This window comes from Spermophilus citellus (genome assembly GCF_964194105.1).
Source record: "Spermophilus citellus genome assembly, chromosome: 1".
In the NCBI taxonomy this organism is placed as follows: domain Eukaryota; kingdom Metazoa; phylum Chordata; class Mammalia; order Rodentia; family Sciuridae; genus Spermophilus; species Spermophilus citellus.
Window position 1 is genome coordinate 164,268,700 of NC_138182.1, and position 26,013 is coordinate 164,294,712.

The 26,013-nt window shown below is 33.4% G+C and overlaps 1 protein-coding gene across 2 annotated transcripts in view; it reads right to left on the minus strand.

Annotated features, from left to right (window-relative positions):
- Positions 1-3,493: 3,493 nt before the first annotated feature.
- Positions 3,494-26,013, minus strand: part of PGGT1B (protein geranylgeranyltransferase type I subunit beta) — a 59,570-nt gene continuing 37,050 nt past the window's right edge. For both annotated transcript variants that reach the window (XM_081298214.1, XM_081298215.1), the window contains 3 exons: positions 12,802-12,986; positions 7,513-7,621; positions 3,494-5,586 (listed from right to left, as the gene is read on the minus strand). In XM_081298214.1, coding sequence (XP_081154340.1) covers positions 5,405-5,586; positions 7,513-7,621; positions 12,802-12,986 — 476 coding nt within the window. In that variant the 3' untranslated portion in view covers positions 3,494-5,404. The remainder of the gene's footprint in view (positions 5,587-7,512; positions 7,622-12,801; positions 12,987-26,013) is intronic.

Below are 26,013 nucleotides of genomic sequence, written 5' to 3' on the forward strand. Positions count from 1 at the left end.
TAATATTCATAAAATGAATGCACCTATGTAACCAGCACCTAGGATCATAAAACAAAACATTACCAGCACCATAGAGCCTCCTTGTATTCTCTTCTAGAGCCAAAGAAGCCAGGTAAAAAAATATAGTATACAACATGGGTCCACTTATATATAAAGTTCAAAACCAGGCAAAATTAATTGATGGTTAAGTCTCGGTAGCACTTACCTTTCAGAAGGGAGGTAGAAGCTGAAAGAAGTGATTTCTTAAAACACACATGAACTTTGCCTGTTCTGAACTTAATTAATGGAATCATAGTATACACTCTGTGACTGGTGAAGGCTACTGATTATTTGTTTACTGTACTTAATAGCTATCATTACGTTCTTTTATAGTATATATAATTTATATAAAATTGCTTTGGGTTTTCCAAATACATATAATCATATCTGTAAATAGCTTTACCTTTTTATTAGTTCATGTCTTTGTTTTGTTTAACTTCCTTTGTTTAAATTATGAACACAGTGTTAAACAGTAGAGACAACAGTGGGCATGTCTTGTTCCTGAGTTTGGTTGGAATGCCACTCTGGGGCTTAAATACAATGTTAATGAGATATTAATCAGTTTCTACACCTTGAGTACTTAATTCTATCAAATGTCTTCTGCAAAGATAACCATAATTTTTTCTTTTGCTTGTAATATATTTTCTAATATTGGATTATCCTTGCATTTCCTAATATATACTGAACTCAGTCATGATTAATACTTTTTCAAAGTGCTATTGGATTGTTTGCTAGTAAATCATTAAACTTTATGCACTGATATTCATTGGACTAGTATTTTATTTTTGGTACACTATTTGTCAGGCTTTCTAATAAGTGCTATTATACTCATTAACAAAATGAACTTGGAAAGTTTTTTTTTTTTTTTTTTGCAATTTAAGGTTCAAGATTCTTCTGTCTACTCCTTGGACTTGTTTACGCAACACTGGGAATATCTGATCTTAAATGAATGGTAAGAATGACAATCTGGGTCTAAATGCTTATTTTTGGTAGGAGATCCTTTAATTACTTGTTTCTTCTATGCCTAGTTTGTTTGGTTTTCTGTATGTATTAAATTTTGGCAATTTGCATTTTTCTTTATAAAGCTTTCTAACTTGTATAAAAAAATCAGTTAAAAAAATCTTGTTTTATGGTTATTCCCCCTTGTCATTTTAAGTTTTTCTTATTTGTGCTTCCTCTCCCCCTCCTTTTTAAAAAATAAATCAGTTGATAGTTTGTCTATTTAATTGAGCTTCATCCCCCAACCCAAAGAATCAGCTTGTCAGTTTATTGGCTCTACTGTTCTGGTTTTCTACCAATTACTTTTGGTTTTCTCTGCAATGCTGGGATCAATACTTTTTGCTTTTATCTTTACTAATTCCTTAATTGTGTTTACTTCAGCTTTTAAGACTACTGATACCATACAGACACTATAATTGCTCTCATAACTGCTTTTTGTTTTGAAGCATTAGGTTTCTATTTGTCTTGAAATCATGTCTCTCTGGTGTGTTTTCATTGTCTATGTGATGTTGATGTACTTATTTCCTATTTCTTATACTAACTTTGAATGTCAATGGACAGCAATCTTGTTTAGTTTTTTTAAAAAGTGAGTTTTCCTATGCTTTTGGGAAGAAGGGGTACTCTAGGTTAACTTTTTCAGCTTCACAAACCCAGAACTCCTTCCCCTCTCCATCCCACATTGATTTAAATGATTGTGTTTCCATGTTTATATATTTTTTAATCTACTGGTCTTCTTGACTACTTCCCTCTCTCTCTCTCTCTTTTTATCCTATTGTACCTGTCTTGTCCACCCTGGATTCTAATTTCAGCAGTTTTTTGCAGTGTTGTCTTATTACTTTCAAAAAGTACACAGTATAAAACCCAGGCTGCTCTAGTGTAACCATCAGACCTTATCATATTGCTTTAAGACTCACCTGCAGATGGGACTCTGTAGAACTCTTCCCCATTTCAGCATCTATTCTCAGGTGGCCCACTGCACTTTGTAGTGAGCAGCTCTGCATACTGTCATAGTTCTCTAACTTGCAAGGCTCAGAAACCAGCTGCCTTCCTCACAGATGGTGAAATCATGTGAGTCAGCGTTTTATTCTTTTACTTGTATTTTCAGGTTCATAGGAATTCCCTGCCATCTAGTTTTGTAGACAGTGTGTCTGTGGCTACCCAATTACTCTGTCTTCTTATGGAGAGATTAAAAACTACACTGCTGCCATCATCTTCCCTGAGTTTACATTCTGTTAAGACCTTTATTGTAGATTAGAGACTTTAAAAATAATTTTGTGATTATGACACTATAATTAAGAATATGCTGGATTTCAGGCACTATGCTAAGTGTTTACATGTAACACCTCATTTAATTCTTAACCAATCCTGTAAATTAAGTTTTAATATTTTCCTCATTTTACCAATGGGGTACCTGGGGTCCAAGATAGTGCTGAACTGGCAGATTTGAGATATAAACCCAAACCACCTGATTCCAGAGCATCTTCTCATTAACAATCCAATATGATCAGGTCCAAGAATTTTCAAACTACATACCTCTATTAGCAAAATTTCTACTTGAATTTAGGTTACTTATGAATAAGAGTCTAAAAAAAATCCTCAATACATATTACAAATCAAATTTAACACACTATAGACAGTAAACAGGTTAACAGTAACTTCTAGTATCTTCTAAAAAAACAAAAAAACAAAAAACAAAAACAAAAACAAAACAAAAAAACCCACCAAACCAAAAACTGCTAGAGAGGAGAAAATTTAGACCCTGGGAACAGTTATTTGAGTTTGATCTTCATAGTTTTCTTCTCATTACACCACTACTTCTAAAGAACCAAGTATATTTGTAAAATATTGTATATAATTTACTTTATTAATCAATACTTTTCTTGTGAATTATTTTTAAAAAGTTAGAAATAGTCTTTCTAAAACTCACAACAGCCCAGTATTTTTTGGTCAGTATGTTTTGGTGAAAAGTGAACATTCACTGGCCTCTAAAATTTCACAAGAAACTTTGTCTCTCAGTGTGTATCAATTAGAATCATTCTATCATTAATATTCTTTTGCTATTAAATTATTCAAGGAGTTAGAAAATATCTAACAGTTTTATGAATGACTTTTACATTAGAATTCACTTAACTTTGATTTATGAATATAATTACTATTAGTACTTTTCTTATCCTCTAACCTTGTTAGTGACTCAGGAAAAATGTGGGATTTCTACATACTCATAAAGCCATTATATACATGTTATTTTAACTCTCAACTTCTAATAGATGACTGAATTTGAGGTAGGGATATCTCAAATTGTGAGGATTTAAAAGCAACTTGAATAACTCATGGAAGAATAATATCTTTTGATAAGTCTAATTTTTTCCCTACCACTGGAAGATTTTTTTCTTCCTTTTGTTTCTGAAGCTGGGGATTGGACTCAGGACATCACAAATGCTAGACAAACACTGAATCACTGAGCTACCCCCAGCACTATTTTATTTCTAATAAAATACATCTGATTTTGCAAATTCCAGTTTAAAACTAAACATACCAATATTCTAATAAACAAATAATTTTTCCAAGTACATGCTAGGTTTCCCTTGGGAAGGGTTATTTTAGAATATTCTTGAAATTAGGCAAGAAATTAAATAAATTGAAAATATTTGTAATTTTTAAAGAGTAACACAACTTAGTTTTTATATTGATATCTGTAGAACTAATGATTCAACTTTTATCATTACCAAGATTAACTTAAATCTAGCTCCTTTAGTGAGATTTCCTTCTCCATATCAGTATCAGACTCATATCTCTGAAAGTGACTAAGTGATAGATGTGATTTATTGACAGGTTGACTACTAATGTAGAGTCTTTACAACATCACCTTTGTGATTAGCTAGTTCACTGAATTAATACGAAGTAATGAACAAAAGTGCAACTCTAATTCTTACCCTCTAAATGGTTACATTCCCCTGCCACTTACCTGAAAATATAAAAATATAAACTACTATGACTACGTATGGAGCTGCACCATTGAATTTATTTGGGAGGTTCTGTTTTTGCATTTAAATTTTTTATTTAATTTGAAAAAGCTAGAAAATTATTTCAGGTTGAATATTCCTTATCCAAAATGCTTAGGATCAGAAGTGATTTAGATTTTCATTGTTTCCCCAGATTTTAGAATATGTGCATATACATAATATCTTGTGAATGAGACCTAAGTCAGAACACAATGAATTTGTTTCATATATACCTTACAAAATTAGCTGAAGCTAATTTTATACATTTTTACTGTGTTTATTACATTTTCACTGTAATCTGTCGTAAGAGGTCAGATAAATTTCTACTTGAGTGTCATGTTGGCACTCAAAAAGTTTGGATTTTGAACTATTCCAGATTTCAGATTGTTGGATTAGGGATGCGCAACCAGATAGTTTGAAATAAGAACAGCTAATAACACACTGGTGTCAACAAAAATTTTAAATGGCTAAAAGTAACTATTAGAAAAGTATAATTTTCAGTATCATGAATCTTAGAAATATAAACAGAAACATTAAATGCTTTTCCTTCTATATAAGAATGTTTTCTCCCCCACCCCTAGAAAAGACAACTAATGATATGAGATTAAAATAAAACAAAACTGGTAGTCACACCAGCAATGTCTACATATACATAAAGATCCACACAGCACAAAACTTTCTCTTTCATAATCACAATTAAATTACTCTTTCCTCAGTTACATAATAGTCTTCTTAAAACAATCTCCCTTTAGAAAACTATCTTATTAGTTAGGCTTATTTACTTTTTTCCAGTCATTAATTTCATTTATATTGGCCACATACATTTAATTGGCACACTTCAGAATAAGATAAAATAAGCCATTCTGTTAAAAAATATTATGGGATCATCTGTTTTCAAAGACTAATCCCAGATACTTAATTCATTAAAGCAATTTTTTTTAACATCAACAGTGAAGATTTTTAAATGATCACTAAGTCCTCAACTGAAGATTATCAATGCTATATGAAGTATAAACTTGTTTTGAAGATTTGTGTTCACTTTATATAAGATACGATTTGTACTAAGAGTTTTTAAAAAGATAACCTACATACATACAGTTAATTTACCTCAAAGAACTTCTTAGAAATATTGTATAAACATTTAAGAACCACAACAGAATCCAATGTGGTTCAAACTTCAACAAAGATTTTCTTGAAACCTAGTACAAAGGTTACTGGCTCAAGACCATTTTCCAAAGTGATATCAGTATGAGTTTTGATTGTAAGACTCTATCCCTTAAAAAAAGAGCACACTTGGTTATACATGGCTTTTAACCTTGAGCTACAGTTAGGCTACAAATCCCACCCCCCTAATCTAAAGTCAGTCATGTGGAGATATGTACATTCTCTGAGCACTGTTTAGAGTCCTTGTTTTTCCAGCTTTGATGAAGATCTCTAAGGCGTTCAGAAGTCCGTGTGCTTACATTCAGAGCAGGATGAACTTTACAAATTCCACTTTCCTCCATTAGTGACAGGCCACAGATCCCAAAGTATGCGTGCAAAGCATCTGAAAAGAAGACATTTTAAAAATCCTAACAGGCATCTATACATGCTACAAAATATTTTAGCTACAAAAAAATCTACATTAAAATTAAATTTTAAGAAAGGCAAAATACAGTTTTTGAAATGCTTACTTTCTCAGTTTCAAAAACCAATTAAAACAAATCAGATATTAAAATATTTTATTAATGAAATTATTAATAACTAAGAAGAACAGTTACAACAAGAGAAGATGCAACTACCAATATTCTCTGAGGACAAAGAAAGAACAGCAGTAATATAAAAGACCTCTCACTTTAGTGGGTTTTTCCTTTTGCTTATTACACAAAATGGAAACAAATGCCTGTCACTCTATATTAGAAAAGAAAATAAACCTACCTCTGAATCTAAGCAATACAGTTTACCCTCCTACCTTTAAGTATGGCAATTCTTAAACCATATACTAATATTGTGTTAAATCTAAAAATAATGCATTCTGGAATGTTGTCTCATATTTAGTTCTTCTATTTAGGATAATGTCAGCCATTCTAAAAATATCTGACCTGACCACAAACAAACAAGCAAACTCACATTCTATTTGGTTACAATAACAATTCTTTTGTAGTGGCCTCACTACACTTTCCCATCTTCAAGGGGACAGCAATCTTCTTAAAAAAAAAAAAAAAAAAAGTGTAGAGACTGAAATCATTTGTCTCCTGGAGCCTTATTTAAAAAATTCTGGGGCTGGGGATGTGGCTCAAGCGGTAGCGCGCTTGCCTGGCATGCGTGTGGCCGGGGTTCGATCCTCAGCACCACATACAAACAAAGATGTTGTGTCCGCAGACAACTAAAAAATAAATATTAAAAAAAAATATATCTCTCTCTTTAAAAAAAAAAAAAATCTGAAAAGCTCAGAACTGTGTTGTTGTGGGAACATTATAAAAGAACAGTTTTGCAGTGGCCAAGATTTTTTCTTATTTTTGAATTGGCCAGCATGTATGACATCAAGATCTATTAAACTTCAAAACATCTTACCAAATCAAACTTCATTAAGCGTTACTGCTTAGTTTTATTCTGGCTTTCTTTCCTATAATTTTCAGACTAGAAATATTAAGCTTAATTTCCTTTGTACTGTTATGTTATTTCATAGAGTTATTTTAAAATTATAAGGAGCACAAAGCAACATTGAGGTTAATTTTTTAGAAACTAGAAAATTGTTCCAGGAAAAAAGGTGAAAAAGAAAGCATAAAAGTGTCAGGCTCAGCTTCACATTCCTGTAATTCCAGCTATGCTGTAGGCTGAGGCAGGAGAATTTCAAGCTTGAGGCCAGCCTGGGGAACTTAAGGAGACCCAGTCTCAAAATAAAAATGGCTAGGGGATATAGCTCAGTAGTAGAGTGTAGAGTATCTTGGGGTTCTATTCCAAGTACCACAGAAAGGAGGAGTAAGGGAACAGGCATAATATACATATAGAATAATTAAACAATAGAATCTTATATTAATTAAATTAAAATCTTTACAGATGAAGTAAAGCTTTTTTTTCCCCCTCAAAAAATTTTTTTAGTCAAAAAGAACAGAACTTGTTTCAAATCTCAAATAGTTTCTTTAAAAAATCTTATCTGTAGGTGATGACACTACCTACTTTAACTTAATATGGTAAAGATGTATTTACTTCATAATAAAAGTCACTTTTTACAAAAGTTCCTTCCATAAAAGTATATAAAAATCTCTTCATGTCACATCTGCTACTAGACTTACTAGAACTCTCTAGTGTATAGGCTCCAGAGAAACTGTAATCAAAGACACGGTAATCTATCTGTAAAAAACTCAATAGTTTTACAAATTTTTAAATATTTACAGAAATGTCCAAGTTAACAACTGATCTTTGTAGAAAAGAAGTTAAAGATCTACACAAAAAATAAATACTATTCTGTATTCATACAGAAAATAATTACCTGGATGACTATCTGGCCATTTGGCAAATCCCCCTACAAGGCGATCTTGAGTTGATAAGATGTAATTTCTATTTTTCTCAAAGTTAGTGTATTGAAAAATTTTCAGAAGCTGAAATGACAAAATTAATTGATATAAAACTTTTATATTGGTCTTTGGTTCACATTTCAGGTATGCATCATTTAGATATGCTTTTCTCTAGCTAAGGCTCACAGAGGAAATCTCAGGACTTTTCAGCACTTAAAATTAGTTAGCTACATGATCTTTTTTTTTTTTTAAATCAAGAATTGCAAAGTCTACTCTCCTTTTATTGATTTGCTATTTCCTTCTCTGAATCAGGTGCAACTAGGCTCTTTGTAAGCTACATTCAAAACATAACTTCCTCAATCTACTCAACATAATCAGCCATTTAAAAAAGAACTATTTTATCTAATCATATTTTAACTTTTCTGATAGGCTTTTGCTCTATTTGTTGCAAATAGTAACTAGAACTCAAAATATTAAAAAAAAAGAAAGCAAAATCATTAACCAGATGCTAGAGATAGTTTTATATGAGAAAAGTAAAAATTACAGCTCTATAGTTAGGAAAGATAAAAGTGAGACAAATATGACTGCAACATAAAAAACTTTGTAGCTTAATGATTTATGTCATGTATTTATCTTCTCTCTGAAGAACCATTAAAAAGAAAAAAAAAACTGTGACAGGCACAAAGAAGTGGTAGACAGTAGGTAAGGGTTCAAGAAATTTCTGAAGATGCAAGTAGTTTCAAGTGTAAAGTGTACTCATAAATCAGAGAACCAGGAGAGATATTAGTGTCTGATGAACAAGGATTATTTCTCAAAAAATTACCTTTAAGAAAATTATAATACAAATAAGAAACAAACTTACATACTTTGATTCAATGAATAGAATTTAAGGAAAGAGACTGACACATTTCTCATTCAGTGGCATAAGACTGACACATTTCCCATATTACCTAAAAGAAGAAATTTATACCATGGGGAATTGGGTCTGTGCATGTTAGACAAGTGCTGTAGCATTGAGCTACATCTCCAGTCCAAGAAATTATAATCCAATACAGTACTTGCTTCAACAATGAACAATATTTACATTGTCATAATAGGTGTTTATTACTGGTTTCCAAAGTGTAGAATTTTACTTATAGGGAAAACAAAAGATCCGATAGTAATCACACCATACCAAGAGTTACTGAATGTGACAGTTTTAGAGGGTAGAAGAAAAGTTTCAGAAGTAAATATAATGTAGTCAACAACAATATGCTGGGAAAAAAAGGGAGCCTAAATCCTAAATATTTCATAGCTAAAAGAAAACGTTTAAAGCTGTTAAGAAATCAGCATAGGCTGAACATGGTTGTGTATGCCTCTAATCCCAGTGGCTCAGGAAGCTGAAGCAGGAGGATCACAAGTTCAAATCCAGCCTCAGCAACTTTTATAAGATTAGGCCCTAAGCATTTTAGTGAGACCATATCTCTAAATAAAATATTTACACAAAAGGCTGGGGATGTGGCTCAGTGGTTAAGCGCCCCTGAGTTCAACCCCTGGTACCAAAACAAGAAATAAATAAAACCAGCTGATAAAGTTACAGCAATGTCCACAAAAACTACAAAAGAAATGTTTAAAAGTGATTGCTGAAGTCATAGCAAAAATCTTCAAGAGACCACAGATGGGACAACTGAAACATTGAAAAACATAAAGAATGAAAACATTAAAATATATGAGTTCACAAAGATATTACAAAAAAAAAAAAAAAAAAAAAAGGAAAAAAACCCCACCCCATTTCATTGGAAAACTTGAGGGGATACTAGGGAACCAACCTACTATGCCATACACTATTAAAATTATAAAGAAATAATCTGCATTTCTCTGTACAAACTATACTCATGTTAAGGTAAAATTATTTATAAAGGAATGTTAATAAATTTAGAAGGAATGATAAGACTATCACTGTTTATAATCCCTTACTGACACACGTGATATGATATATTCAATAGCTGCTGAAACCACTCCATAAGAGTTGATGGGTTTCTAAACATTAACAATAAATATCCAAATGCAAATTTTAAGACCGATTCTATTTATAAGCATTTAAAATAATTAAATAGTACTTAGAAATAGATCTAGCCAAGGAGATGCAAAACCTATGCACTAAAAACCATAAAACATTTCTGGAAGAAATTAAAGACCACCTGTATAAATAGAAAGACATCCCATGCTCATTAACATTGTCAAGATGTCAATACAACCCTCTTGTTACACAAAATTACATATAAGAGGTTGTGAGGGGGAAGGGAAAGAATTAAATTACAACAGATGGGGTAGAGAGAGAAGATGGGAGGGGAAGGGAGGGGGGATAGTAGAGGATAGGAAAGGTAGTAGAATACAACAGTTACTAATATGGCATTATGTAAAAATGTGGATGTGTAATCGATGTGATTCTGCAATCTGTATTTGGGGTAAAAATGGGAGTTCATAACCCACTTGAATCGAATGTATGAAATATGATATGTCAAGAGTTTTGTAATGTTTTGAATAACCAATAATAAAAAAAGATGTCAATACAACCTTTGGATATCTATATATATACACAATCCCTATCAAAATTCCAGAAGCTTTTTTTTTTTCCTTTTTTAATAAATGGGACTCAATCACCAAATTCATATGAAACTGCAAGGGGCCCCAACAGCCAAAACAATCCTAAAAACAATGGAAGTTAGAAGGGGTACATTTCTTGATTTTAAAACTTATTACAAAGTTTTAATAATCCTCACCTGTACGGTTAATTGATTTGACACGGATGCCAAGACTATCAAAGAGGTGCTGGGAAAACTGACATGTAAAAGAATGACATTGGATTTTACTTTATGTCATGTATAAAAATTACCTCAAGATTGACAAAAAGACTATTTATAAACAACTACAACTATAAAACTATTAGGAAAAAAACACTAGGAGAAATCTTTATGACTTTGACTGGACAACAATTTTACAGATGTCAAATTAAAAAACAGATTAAACTGGACTGCATCAAAATTAAAAATTTTTGTTCATTAAAGGATATTATGAACAGAGTAAAAAGGCAAGTTGAGAAATGGAAGAAAAAAAATTCAAACCATGTTATCTGCTAAGGGACTAACATGTAGAATAAACAACTCCTGTAACTCAGTAACAATGATAATGTTCAACATCAGTAATTACTCAGGAAAAATAAATCAAAACCACAATGAGATAACCACATCAGACCCACAAAAAACCAACTGAATGACAACCACCACCACAAAATAGAAGAAAATGTTGGTGAGGATTGTGGAATACAAAACAGGGCAGTTGCTGTGGGATACAGTTTGGTGGGTCCTCAAAAAGTATGACCCAGCAATTCAACTCCTGGGTCTAACATTCCCAAATATGAAAACAAGGACTTGATCATATATTGTACATCATGTTCATAGCAACCTTATTCACACAACCAATAAGTGGTAACAACCCAAGTGATCATAAAAAAATAAGCAAAATGTGGCATAGACATATAATGGAATATTATTCAGTCATAAAAAGGAACAACAACTTGATATAAGCTATAAAAACATGGACCCTGAAAACATATGCTAAGTGAAATAAGGCAGATAATAGAAGGACAAGTAGTATGACTCCACTTTTATGAAGTAACTAAACAGACAAATTCACAGAATCAGTAGAACAGATGTTAGCAGGGGCTGGGAGAAGAGAATAGGAAGTTATTGTTTAATGACTTAATGAATACAGAATTTATGTTGTGGGTGATGAAAAAGTCAGTACAGATGGTGGTGATGGTTTTACAACATTGTGAATATAAATACCAGTGATTTACATACTTACAAAATTGTTAAACTGACAAGTATATATATTTTACAATAAAACAAATAGAAAAACAAAAAAAATTGATGGAAACTTAATGGAAGAAATCAGGATGGCAATTTTGAAGCCCTCTGATAAAAGGAGAAACCACCAGATATGTGCTTCTTGATATAATGCAATGGGAAATATATACCATCATGGATTGGATATTTAATGATAATAAACAATTGTGGATGATTTTTTGGATGTGATGCTACTAAGGTTCTGTGTTTTGGGTTTTTTTTTTTTTCTTTCATAGTGCTGGGGATTGAACTTAAGGTCTTGTGCATGCGAGGCAAGCTCTCGACCAACTGAGCTATATTCCCAGCTCTAAGGTTGTTTTTTTTAAAAAGCTGTTTTCATTCAGAGATTACACTGAAGAATTTCCAGATAATATATCTCAGATTTTCTTTCAAGTAATATGGTGAATGGGAGAGAAATAGGACAAGTATGGATAAAGAAAGACTAGTTTAGGGATAAATATTGATAATGGTTGATGGATATTTATACAAAGTATACAGGAAAGCATTATATGCAAATACCATATCAAGTTGTTATCACTTGAATTTTATTAAGATGGAAAAATTTCAAGTAAAACATTCTCCCTACTTTTGAAATTTCCCATGATTAAAAAATAAATAAAACTAGCACATGTGAGAAATAGCACTAGAAGGAGAAACAGACATTATTTCTTTCATTTTAAATAATTTTCTGTTCTAAATTTGTTTTAATCATACACATAAATTTTGTTTAAGGGAAAAAATTAGGATATTACATAGAAGATGAATACAGACTATTTAGATTCTAGACTATCGGAACTAGGTAATACTTCTTAAAAGTAAAAAGATATTTTTAAGATACATAAAACTTACAGATATTTATTGGCTCAACAGCCTCATGGAATTCATATATTAAAACTAAATATATTAAAAGGCAGTAAAGATGGGGATATATGACAGTATACAGTCTTTAAATAACAAAAAGTAAAAAGAGGCATGTCAATGAGTTTTGGAAGACTTAGACAAAAATAATAACAGAAAGACTTTAAAAAGATAAATCACAGCTCATTCCTTGAAAAACCATTTAATATTAGTAACTTTCCATACAATCTTTACTGATACCACTTTCAGACAGATGCTTGGACTACGTGGACCTCTAGTCAGTTTCAATAACAAGTCTTTTTATGACACTGTAATTACTAGAAAGGTGATAAATAACAAATGCTACTAAATTTTAAGTAGGTAATAGACTCAAGTTGCTATCACTTGAATTTTATAAGATGGAAAAATTTCAAGTAAAACAGTAGTCTAAATTTAATAGCATTTAATGCACATGACTAAGATCAAACATTTTTAAATTAACATGAAGTCCAGGTTTCTCATTTTTATTATTTTTCTTACCTTTAGAGTTGCTCCTACCCAAAAAGAATAACAGGTGTCCACGGGTTTATTAGGTCTCCCATGATAACCATTTTGTTGCCTCATTATGCACCATCTCTTTATTCTGTTCAATTCTTTTTCTGAAAAAACTTCTTCTAGTTTTCCCATTAGACATAGTGATGCAATGCCACAAAAAGTAGATCCTCCTGTTAATCAAAACCACACAATGCTAAAAACTTCAAATTAGATACCTATAAAAACAGTACAAAATGCCTGGGGGGGGGGGGAAGGGTTAAATAATTCTAGAAAACAGTGAAATAAAATTTAAGTGACAATTGATTTCAAAATAATCACTAAACACTAAAGCCTTTAGTGTTAATTTGATGAAACAGGGAGAATTTAAAATAATTTAAAGCTACAAGAATCATTCTGATTATGAGAAAAAGTAAGACTCAGAATAAGAAATTTGTTCAAAATTACATGGTTAATGGCAAATTTGGAACTAAAATCTGGAGCTACAAAGTCCCTGTCCAACTAATCACTTGAGTCTAATGTTCTATATTTGTGAGTTCTTTATCCATGGATGTAACCAAATGAAGATAAAAAATATTTGAAAAAATATTGTGCCTGTACAGAACAGGTTTTTTTCCCTTGTCATTATTCCCTAAACAATACAAAAACTACATAGCCATTTACATTGCACTAGGTATTATAGTGTAGACTATTTAAAGTATACAGGAAAGCATTATATGCAATTACCACACCATTTTATATAAGAGACTTGAGCATCAGCATTTGCAGAGATCCTGGAACAATCCCCTATTTGTACTAAGGATGACTGTACTTTCCTTAGGAAATGAAGTCAGTACTTTTCTAGAAAAGACACAACATTTTCCATTGGCATTATCTCTTGTTTAACTCCAAACAATTTGAAAATACTTATTTTCCAATTTATTCTAATTTTACCTAGTGATTTTTTATTAATTTCAAAAATTTAAATAGATAATATGTCTCATCTCTTAACTTTCAAATCTTGGATGTATTCTCTAAGGAAAAGTGAGTATCACCTCTAGAAAATCCAAGGTGATAGTGATGGTGTGTGTGTTGAAATAATGGGGAACAAAATCTGCCACATTGTGCTATGTCCATGAATGAATATACCACAATGAATTTTGCTTATATGATAATAACTGACAGTAACAATTATTTAATCTTTATAATCTTCCCCAATTAGTTGAGAGATCTATTCTAGTCTTGAGTGAATTAAAACAGAAAAGCAAAACAAATTTATCATAAGACTTTAGAATAATTTCTATTAAACAACCAACAATCATATTTCCTTTTCAATGACTAATTTTAATTTCTTCAAGTATTATTATTAAAGATAAAGCCTCTAAATGACAGTGTATAGTCTTTAAACAAAAGGAAAAAAGAGGCACGTTAAGTATTACTCTCTAAACTACTTTTTAGGATTCTTTAATGAAAACAGTCACAATTCAAAATAAGAACACTTTATTTTTCTCAGTTTTTGGAAATGGTAACTCTAGAAGTAAATTTGGGCTTTAAGTGTCCAGATACAATTATTACAAAGTCTATGCTTCAAGCTAAAATTCATTTACCAATAGGTAAGCCACGTTCCCTTAAAAAGGGTCTCTTGTTTTTGTGAGATAATAAGCAAGACCAATTTGGTAGAGAAAAGCGATAGTGATGGTACGTGTACTGAAGTAATGGTGAACAAAATTATGCTATGTCCATGTATGAATATACCACAATGAACCCTGCTTATACATATAATCATAATGCATTACAACAACTACTATTACTACTACTAGAAGGAAGATCAATCAGGAAAGAAGTGTAAGTGGAATCGGGGAGGAAGAAAGGAGAGGAAAGAGAAGGTACTAGGGAATGAGACTGATCAAATTATGTTAAGAAATGTATGAATATGGCATAATGAATCCCACTAATATGTACAATTATAAACAAATAATTTGAAAAGTCTCATTTCACATAAAATTCTCAAAAACTAGTTCTGAAGTGGTAGTTTAAAAGTAGAACATTAGAAGATGGTAGAGAAAAAAACAAAAACTAGTAACATCTCATTAATAAGTAGATTAAGAAATATTATTAAAAACAAGCATAAGAACTTACATAGGTCAATAAACGGCATACTTCACAATACTACAAGATTATATCATTAAGAGTATAATACTATCATTAAAAGTGTAATACTACAGTATGTCTCATAACAATGATCTTAATCATTAAGGAAAGGTTATGCTCTGTTCATTCATTTTGCCTTAGTTGAAGACATTAAAAATTACTTCTTTAAGGCACATAACAATAAGAGAATATTAAAGAATGCATAAGTAAACGAATAATAAAATAAACTTTTCCAAGTGAAATAATTTTAAAATTTGCCATCTGAAGTGATATGCTGCAATTGTGGAGAATTTGAAGAATACCACAGTAATAAAATGTTTCAGTTGGAAGGAACCACAGGTTTTCTCCTAACAAACATCTAGTCCAGTTCTTCCAGGTGCAGGGTGAAGTAGGAACTACAGACCTTAGTTCTGCATTCTATGGTCTACTGACATTTTAACAGTGTTAACAGTTACAGGTTAACTTGCTGGCATAAGGTTTTACAGCTCAGTTTTAAGCATTCTTATAGCATTTGCATATACTAAGATATTGAAAAGAAACCATGTCCTCTGAAATGTGTCATTTAGGGTAGTCAACAATCAAATGGCTAGAGAAAATGAAATAAATAAGACACATAAACAAGTACATCATTTTGTACTTAAACACCACATGAAAAATGTAAAGTGAAATAAATTCAACGGAATTGAATGTTGAGATAAAATTAAGAACAAAGAGATTCCACATTTCTATTCTAGCTTAAAAAGCAGAGATTTAAAAAAAAAAAAAATCAGGGCTGGGGTTGTGGCTCAGAGGAAGAACACTCGCCTAGCATGCGTGAGGCACTGGGTTCGATCCTCAGGACCACATAAAAACAAAATAAAGAAAGGTATTGTGTCCACTTACAACTAAAAAATAAATGTTTAAAATAAATAAATAAAAAATAAAAAATCCATGAATTAATTTATCTGAATTTTTCTATTATAAATCTTGAAAGAAAAAAACCAATTTTATCCCTAAGAAAGTAGTTAAATCCAATTCTTTCAAAGCACATTAAGGAATTCTAAAACTATTCTACCATAGGAACATCATTTAGAATCACCAGATTTGATGATCATGGTCTAGGTTATAATATGTCTGTTTAGTTTTTTGTTTTGTTCCATTTTTGGGGAAGGGGTTACTGGGGACTGAACATAGGAGTGCTTAAAAATTGAGCCACATTCCCAGCCCTTTTTATTTTATTTTAAATTTTGAGAGAGGGGTCTCACTAAGGTGAGGCTGGCCTTGAACTTGAAATCCTCCAGTACTCAGCCTACTGAGTTGCTGGGATCACAGACATGCACCACCACACCAGCTCTCTTAAGTTTTTCTGACAAACTATAGCTAAGTGAGTTGGACAAGAGAAGCTGAAGAGGAAAACAAAATAAACAAACATAAATAATTATTGGGGAACAAGGAAGAAAAGCACACGAAGAAACTAGGTTATTATCAAACTGTAGCAGATAATTTCCGAATTTGACATTCCAGGCTAGTGATGCAAAGTGGAATACAGGATGACCAAGTCATCAAATGCCAATTGGACAACTATAATGTACAGGGGTACACAAAGAAAGACACGAATAAAACATGATTACCTTACAATCTAGCAGCAAAGATGAGGCAAATCAAAGTACCATAAACATGATATGGACCAAGTGCTACAGACATGAAAAAGGGAGCAGATGGGGACAAAAGACAATGGGAATTTTATAAAGGCGACACTGGAATAAGGCATAGAAACGTCAAACTCTTGAATATTAAGAAAAAAAAAACAAGGAGAAGGAAAGGAAAAAGAATATTAGCAAAGTTGAAAAATATGCAAATGTTTAAAGAATACATTTTCTCTAAGCCTAGAGTGCCTGGAGGGATCATTCACACATGGGTCTGTAAAGCTAGAAGGAAAATGAGTTCTGGACTAAACTAAGGGACCTGAACACAGGTAGGACAGTGCTGATGGGAAAGTATGGGTTTATTGAGTGGGTCACTCTGGAATAGCAAAATCTCTAAGAAAACTGACTATAATTACTGTGGTGGTTTTTCAACTTTGTTAAGCAAGAATTATTTTTCCAGAAACCCGTTCACTGTATGATCTGAAGTTAGAAAAATCTGAGATATGTAAAGCAGAAATGAAGCAGCAGTCATTACACAAGTTGTAGATGAAGGAGATAACAACAAAAGCAGAGGTGCTGGCTTTATTTTTCCAAATTCTTCTTTCTTTGCCCTGGTGATACCAGGGCCAGATACAGGAGTAATAGCCCTCCACACTTCTCTACTTATATTCATACCCTGGCAGTGGAGATATCTGGCTTTCTAGGTTCCCCTGTATGGTCTGGCTTGTCCACCTCTGCCAGTGTTCATGATGGCTTGTAGGTAACTTTTCTCTAATCCAGACTCTTAACTACCCCCTGTATGCTTTTCTCCATCTTCTTCCATAATTGTGTAAAATTGTATTCCTATAATATATCCCTTATTATTTTTTCAAATTTAAAGCTGTAGATGGACACAATACCTTTATTTTATTTATTCATTTTTATGAGGTGCTAAGGATTGAACCCAGTTTTTCACATGTGCTAGGTAAGTGCTCTGTCACTGAGCTACAACCCCAGCCCTCCTTTATATTTTAATACTAATAGTGGTTTTGTTTCTCTGACTGAACTCATTATTGAAATACCTACTCTTAGAAAGCTGGTGTGAGGATTATGAATGGAAAATACAGAACAGTAACTGCCTGCTTAATAAATAATATTGCTCTTAATCTATAGATCTGAGATTGTAAATTAGTGACCTATGGGGATGACAACTGGCTTAGCCAGAAAATTGAAACCAAAAAGTTTAGAAAATAAACACCCCAAATCCTGGACTGCTGGCTTCTCTGAAAAAAAATCAATAGATCTGGTGGTTAGTTATTCCACATTCCTGCCTAGCACTAACAGGCTTGTGAGGAAGAGAAGAATGATGGTGACTATAAATGTCACCTCCCCAGTTTTCCATAGTGGCTTTATTAATTTATAATTCCATCAATAGTGCATAATGGTTCCAGTTATACCCCTCCTAGCTACACACCAGAAGAGAATGAAGTCAATATACAAAAGCGATACCATATACCCATGTTCATTGTGGCACTATTCACCATTGACAAGTTACGAAATCAGTGGAGGTACCTGACAGCAGAAAAATGGATGAAGAAGAGATAGTGTGTACATGTGTGTACACACACACACACATACACACACACAAATGGAGTATTATTCAATCATAAAGAAAAAATGCAAAATGGAGATCATTGTGTTAAGTAAAATAAGTCAGACACAGAAAAACAAGTACACATTTTCTGTTTTTTATGAAAACTACTTGTAGGTGACTTTTCTCTTATCCTCCAACTAGTCCTGAAACAAACAAACCTGAAAGTAATAAGAGGCATTATTAGGGAAGGGAAAGGGACAGGTAGAAGGGGTGGCAGGGAAGGTAGATACAATCAAAGTATGCATGTATGGAAATTTCAGTCAAACCCAATAATCTGTACAATTAATATAAGTTAATAATTCAAAGTGTCCAGTGTAAGATGCTAAAATGGTAGGATAGAAGACATGCCTGGTGAGCAGATGGAAAGGGGACCATGCAGCAGAGAGGCAACAAATGCAGATTTGGAAACAGTTTTGGGTGTCATGAATGCAAAGGATTGATGAAGGTACCTCCTTCACTATGTGCCCAGCGTGCTATAGGCTGGGTGAATGTATCAGTAGAAAAAACAGGCAAAAATATGTTTTGCTAAGGCTCAAATTAAGAGGCAAAAGGCAGACAATAAACAGTTAAATACAGGTCAGTCATAAAATAGTAGTGATATGGAGAAAAATAAAGCCAGAAAAGTGATTAAAGAAGGGGGTAGGGCTGGGGATATGGCTCAAGCGGTAGCGCGCTCGCCTGGCATGCGTGCGGCCTGGGTTCGATCCTCAGCACCACATACAAAGATGTTGTGTCCGCCAAAAACTAACTAAATAAAAACATTAAAAAAAAAAAAAAGAATGGGGTATACATAATTGGCTTGCAATTCTAAATAGACCATGTGTATGTGGGTGGTTAACAATTTTAAATAAGGGGCTTATAACAAATATAGTTTGAACCAAGATCTGAAGGATGTGAAGGCAGGCCAGGTATATGCTGGGTATATGGGATGGGATTGGAAGATAATGTATACTAGGAAGAGCAAGAACAAAAGCACTGAGATAAGAAAGATGAGGATAGGGAGGGGTAAGATGGCAAGACAGAGGTACCCAGCATTCCCTGGTTCCTCTGTGGAGTAGAACCAATGTAACAGGTGTGTAGCTGTATACTAAGTTCAGTGACTGTGGGATACTAACTATTGGAATCCAACATCAGAAGAGTAGAAACTTTGTAAAATCCAGAGACTGGCGACAAGAGCATAAGAGAAACAAAATACCACAGCACTAGCAGCCTGGCTCCATGGGGGAGGGGAATCTCCCCTATCCAGAAATAAAGATGAAAGACAGTCCCAGCAAGTTCTGTTCCTGCAGCAGCTGGCACAAGGCAGGTTTATAGCCTAAAGACACAAACAGGTATGGTGTCTGCACAGTGGGTTGACTTTGGAGAAGGAATTCACTATTATATGTCCCTGGGAATTCCCAGGGTGCCATTGATGTTTGCCATATAGAGAAAAGACCTCTGCTTAAGTCAGGGCTACTCTGGAGGTCAGAAATTCCTACATATTTCTATCTTTGGGACCCTGTGATCACCCCACTACATTGCCCCAGCAGGTGATTATGAGACAGACCTGGCTCAGTGGAGTAAACGATACAAACCTGCTGAAAGTGACAAATGGTGAGGAATAGGAGATATAACTCAGAAAACAGTGGAGGGTGCCACCCTCTAGAAACAGAAGATCAGACAGCACAATCACACTTGGTTTCCCACAGGTGCCAGGATTGAGGGCACGTGTGCCCCCACAGATCCTGCTATCCCTCTCCCAGCACAGAACTCTGTGAGGTCCACTATTGTCCTCTACTTGGGCACCCACAGAAGATTGCTGTGGCAATCACAAATAAACCATACATAATAACTCTTGGGGTACAGAGACTGAGAAGATTAGTAGAGAAAACGGCCAGGAACTGTCTTTATTCTACCTTAAATGGTTCAGCAGGCACCTGGCTGAGAGGAATTTCAATGGGCTTCAGCCATGACTCACTACCATTCTACACCTAGTGGACACTACAACTGAAAGGTATGTGGGGTGGGGTGGGGGAAGGGGTGACCAATGCCCCACCCACAAGATGCTCAGCCCAAGCAAATCCAGAGAGAAATTTTACTTCATTTAAACATGGATACTCTCAGCCGAAAGAATTTTTTCCCCCTGTTGTCATTCTGTTGGTAGAGGATCTAGTTATGTGGGCACTTCAAGGTAAAGAATTGGAGGGAGCTGGGCGCAGTGAAGTACACCTGTAATCCCAGTAGCTTGGAAGGCTGAAGTAGGAGGATCATGAGTTCAAAGCCAGCCTCAGCAAAAACGAGGTGCTAAGCAACTCAGTGAGACCCTGTCTCTAAATAAAATATAAAATAGGGCTGGGGATGTGGCTCAGTGGTTGAGCACCCCTGAGTTCAATTCTCTGTACCCGCCACCCCCCACCAAAAAAAAAAAAAGAATTTGGAGGAGAAAAGCCCCATGCCATCCTCAGGCTTACATAATTAGGAGAGATCTGAGGTCTGATGCACACATGTGCTCAGTAGTAGCAAAGTGGAATAACACACATTTTGCTAATACTATACCTACATGGGTCCTCTGCATTGGTTGATCTGTACCTTGTTTGATCATGCCTTGCTGACACCACTGGGAATGAGTACCACAGAAGGGGGCTGTTGTTCTGACTCCTGCCCTCTCTCGTGAAGCACCTGACCCATGCCAATGTCAGAAGACAAACACTTCAGGCCCTTTAACCACAACTGGAGCATCCCGTAACAGAAACCTTTTTAAGTAACAGAACCAATACCAGGAGTGCCTTGAAGAAACCCCAATCACCTGATGGGGCCACCACTCCTATTGTGAGACTAACCACTTCATACACACTGCTGCCAACAAATACCTGCCTGAATTCCTTGAGGGTTCCCACTCTTGCAAAACCTGCAAAGACAGTGGGTCTCTATGACTCTGATACAATATTGTGACCAAACTCACTAATCACAACCAAAAAAGCTATGCTACCCAGCTAGAAATAACATTACACAACAAACCAATATCCCAGGTAACATCTTCTGAAGAGAGCTGTTTATTAAGAAGGACATCCTGTAAAAGTAGTAGTGAAATTCATCTGAATAGGTGCACAGATCTCAACACAGAAGCACAAAAGATATGAAAAAAAGGTAATATGACACTTCCTATGATTTATAGCTCTCTAATAACAGTTCGTAGATAACTCAATGATATCCAACACAGATAAAAAGTTAAATAATTTTTAAATCGATTTTATTTTATTTTTTAATACATGACAGCAGAAGGAAGATAATGCAGTCGATAAATAAAAAATTCGGTCAAAAAGAGATTCTAAAAAAGACAATCACAATCTTGGAAATGAAGTTCTGGTTAAAAGAAAAAATTTACTTGAAAACCTCAACAACAGATTAGATTAAGTGGAGAAAGAATATCAGAACTTGAAGATAGACCTTTTAAAATATTGCATTAAGACACAAAGAATAAAAAAAAATGAAGAAAGCACTCAAGATCTGTAGGAAACCATTAAAAGATGAAATATCTAATTATCAGCATACCTGAAAAGGAAGAAATAAAGTTTAAGGGTATAGGAAATCTGTTCATGATGTAATAGCAGAATGGTATAATAGCAGAAAATCTCTTATATCATGAGAAAGACACAGATACCTGGTAGAGGAGGTCCTTAGTATCCAAAATAAACATGACCAGAAAAGAACCTCATTATAACATATTGAAGTCAAACTTTCAAAATTACAGAAAAAAGAATTCTAAAATCTGCAAGAGAAAAGCGCCAAGTCACATTTAAAGACAAACCCATTAGATGAAGAGCAGATTTCTTAAAGGCCAGCGGGAAGGTCATGATGAATTTCAAGTCCTGAAAGAAAATAACTACCAACCAACTTTACTATATCTAGCAACAATACCTTTCAAAATTAAAGAAGAAATACTTTCTAATATAATCATAAACTATGGACATTCATGATCAGTCTTACAAAAGATGCTTAAGAGATTCTTACACCCAGAAGAGGAAGAAAGGTAACTACCATTATGAGAGTATATGAAAGAATAAATCCCATTGGAAGAGTAGATACACAAATGAGAAAGAACTCATAAATCTTACACTGACACAGTAAACCATCAAACCACAGAGTTTAATAAAAAATAAATAAATAAAACTAGAATAAAATAAAAAAAAAGTCAATAACGAGTCCATACCTTTCAGTTACCCTGAATAAAAAATAGCTTTAAATTTCCAATTAAAGACAAGCTGGCTAATGGATTAAAAAAATAAGGCAAAACAAATATGATGCCTATAAGAAACTCTACTCAGTAGTGAGGAAATATACAGACTGAAGACAAAGGACCAAAAAAAAAAAAAAAAAGAAAGAAAGAAAGAAAGAAAGAAAAAAGATATCCAAGCAAATGGAATCCCAAAGCTAGCAAGACCAGTTGTACTTCTACCCAATAAAATAGACATTAAGACAAAAACAGCAGAAAGAAACAAAGTTTACTATATAATGATCAAGAGAGCAAATCATCAGAAGATATAATTACAAATCTCTTTGCACTGTCAGAACACCCAATTTATTTATTTATTGGTTCTTTTTAATGTCATGAATTCCATGACAGTGGAATTCATTTCGATAAAATTATACAAGCATGGAATATATCTAATTCTAATTAGGAACTCATTCTTGTGGTTGTACAAAATGGTGGGATTCATTATGGTATATTCATATGTGTAACGTAGGAAAATTATTTCATATTCATTCCACTGTCTTTCCTTTTCCTATACCCGCTCCCTTCCCTTCATTCCCCTTTGTCTAAGCTACTGAATATCTATTCTTCCCCACTTCCCCCTTATTCTGGGTTAGCTTGTATATAACAGAGAAAACATTCAACCTTTGGGTTTTTGGGACTAGCTTATTTCACTTAGCATTGATAGTCTTCAGGTCCATCCCTTTATGGGCAAATGTCACAAAGTCATTCTTCTTAATGGCTGAGTAATACTCCATTGTGTACACATGTATCACATTTCTTTATCCATTCATCTTTTGAAGGGCACCTACATTGGCTCCATGCTTAGCTGTTGCAGAGTACCACCCAATTTTATAACAAATTCTGTTAGGCCTAGAAGAGAGATAGGCTTGAAATTAATAACTGGGGGATTTGAATACCTTGTGTCTCACCAATAGATCATCCAGACCAAAAACAAAATAACAACATCAAAAACACCAGAGTAATTATTCTAAAGATCAAATGGACTTAACAGATATTTTACAGAGCATTCCACTCAAAAGCTCCAAAATACATATTCTTTTCAGTAGTGCATGGAACTTTTTCTAAAATAGATAATATATTAGACCACAATATAAATCTTAAAAAATTCCAAAAAAGTGAAATAATAATGCTCATCTTTTCTGATCAAAATGGAAAGAAAACAGAAAAAGAGAAATTGTAAAATTACATATAAACGGAGACCTGAACATCACAGTTTTGAATGAACAGTGCGTCATTAAGAAGAGAAATTAGAGAAATAGTTGAATCAAATGTAAATGAAAACATAAAATACCCAAACCAGTAGGATATACAAAAGCAGTACTCAGAAGGTAGTTTACAGCTAGTGTTCACATTAAAAAAAAAAAAGAAAGAAATGAAAGATCTCAAATAAATAATGATGCATCTCAAGATCTTAGAAAAGCAAGAAAAAACCCAAAACCAGTAAAAGGAAATAAAAATCAGAGCAGAAATAAATGAAATAGAAACTCAAAGAATATAAAGGATCACTGAAAGATTTGGTTATTTGAAAAAATAAACAAAACTGACAAATCTTTAACTAGAATAAACAAATGAGAGGAAGACCCAAATAAATAAAATCTCTCACGATACCACAGGTATTTAAGATCACTGGGATTATTTTGAGAAACTATATGGTAGCAAACTGGAAAATCTAGAAATGTACAAAATTTTGGACACATATGACCTACTAAAACTGAACCAAGAGGATATAAAAAGTCTGAATAGATCAATAACACATAACGAGATTGAATCAGTAATAAAGACTCCCAACAAAGAAAGCCCAGGACTTGATGGCTTCACTACTGGAACATACCAATAATTGTCTTTGGGGAACATTCATGTTAGTGTCTTTAAAAAATGAATGTTCCCCAAACTATTTCACAGATTTCAAAGACAGGTAACCCTTTCAAAATCATTCTGTAAGGCCAGCATTACACTGTTAACAAAACCTGAACAGGAAGCATTCAAAGATAAATAATATAACTATAGACCAATATTCCTGATTAACATAGACAGAAAAATCCTCATTACACATAATACATAGCAAAGAAACAAGAGTGAAGAGAGAACCTACAGAATTAACTGCATACAATATTATTACATATCATGATTAAGTAGATTTCATTCCAGTAGTGCAAGGATTATTCAACATTCATAAATCAATAATATTAATACATTACATGAACAGAATAAAGGATAAAAATTACATGATCATCTCAATAGATGCAGAAAAAGCCTTTTATAAATTTCAATATCCTTTAACAAATTAGGTACATAAGATTTGAAACTCAACATGATAAATGATATATATATGACAAACACAGCCAACATCACAATGAAGAGAGAAAAGCATTTCCTCTGATAAATAAATATGATATAAGAGAACAAGACTGCCTACTCTCACTGCTCTTATTCAGTATAGTACTAGTTTTACCTAGACAAGAGAAAGTTTTAACCAAGCAAGAGAAATAAATAAAAGTAAAAGGCATACAAATAGGAAGGGAGGGAAGTCAAATGAGCTGTTTGCAAATATTAAGATTCTTTTACAGAAAAACCTAATACCTAGGAATAAACCTAAGGAAGTGAAAGACCTATGCAATGAAAAGTGGAAAACAAGGAAGAAAGAAACTGAAGATACTCAAAGGTGAAAGACCTCCCATGTTCATGAAAAGAAAGGATATTGTTTAAAATGTTCACACTACCCAAAGCAATTTACACACTGAATGCAGTCCCCAACAAAATACTGATGACATTCTTCACCTAATTAGAAAAAAAAAAACAACCCTAAAATTCATATGGAAGCACAAAAGACTTTAAATAGCTAAAACAATCTTGAGCTAAAAGAGCAAAGATAGAGGCATCACAATACCTGACTTCAAGACATACTACAGAGTCACAGTAACAAAAATGGTATGGTATTGGCATAAAAACAGACCAATGGAACAGAATAGAGAACCCAGAAATAAATCCACACATCTATCGCTAATTGAGTCTTCACAAAGATGCCAAAAACATATACTGAAGAAAGAATAGCCTCTTTTAACAAATGGTGCTAGAAAAACTGGATTTCCACAAGCAGAAGACTGAAACTTGACCTCTATCTCTTACCCTATTCAAAAGTCAACTCAAACTGAATCAAAGTCCTTAATGTAAAACCTGAAACTCTGAAACTACTAGAAGGGACACAGGGGAAAAACTTAAAAGATACTGGTAGAAGCAATGATTTTCTGAACAGAACTTCCAAAGCTCAGGAAACAAAAGCAAACATTAACAAATACGATTACAACAAACTAAAAAGTTTCTGCCCAGCAAAGAAACAAGAGTGAAGAGAGAACCTACAGAATGGGAAAAAATATTTGCCAGTTATTCATCTGACATAAGGCTTATATTAGAATAAAGAACTCAAAAACAACAAAAAATGAGTAATCAAATTAAAAATATGGGCAAATGATCTGAACAGACTCTTTACAAAAGAAGAAGTACAAAAGGGGCTAGAGATGTGGCTCAAGTAATAGCGCGCTCGCCTGGCATGCGTGCGG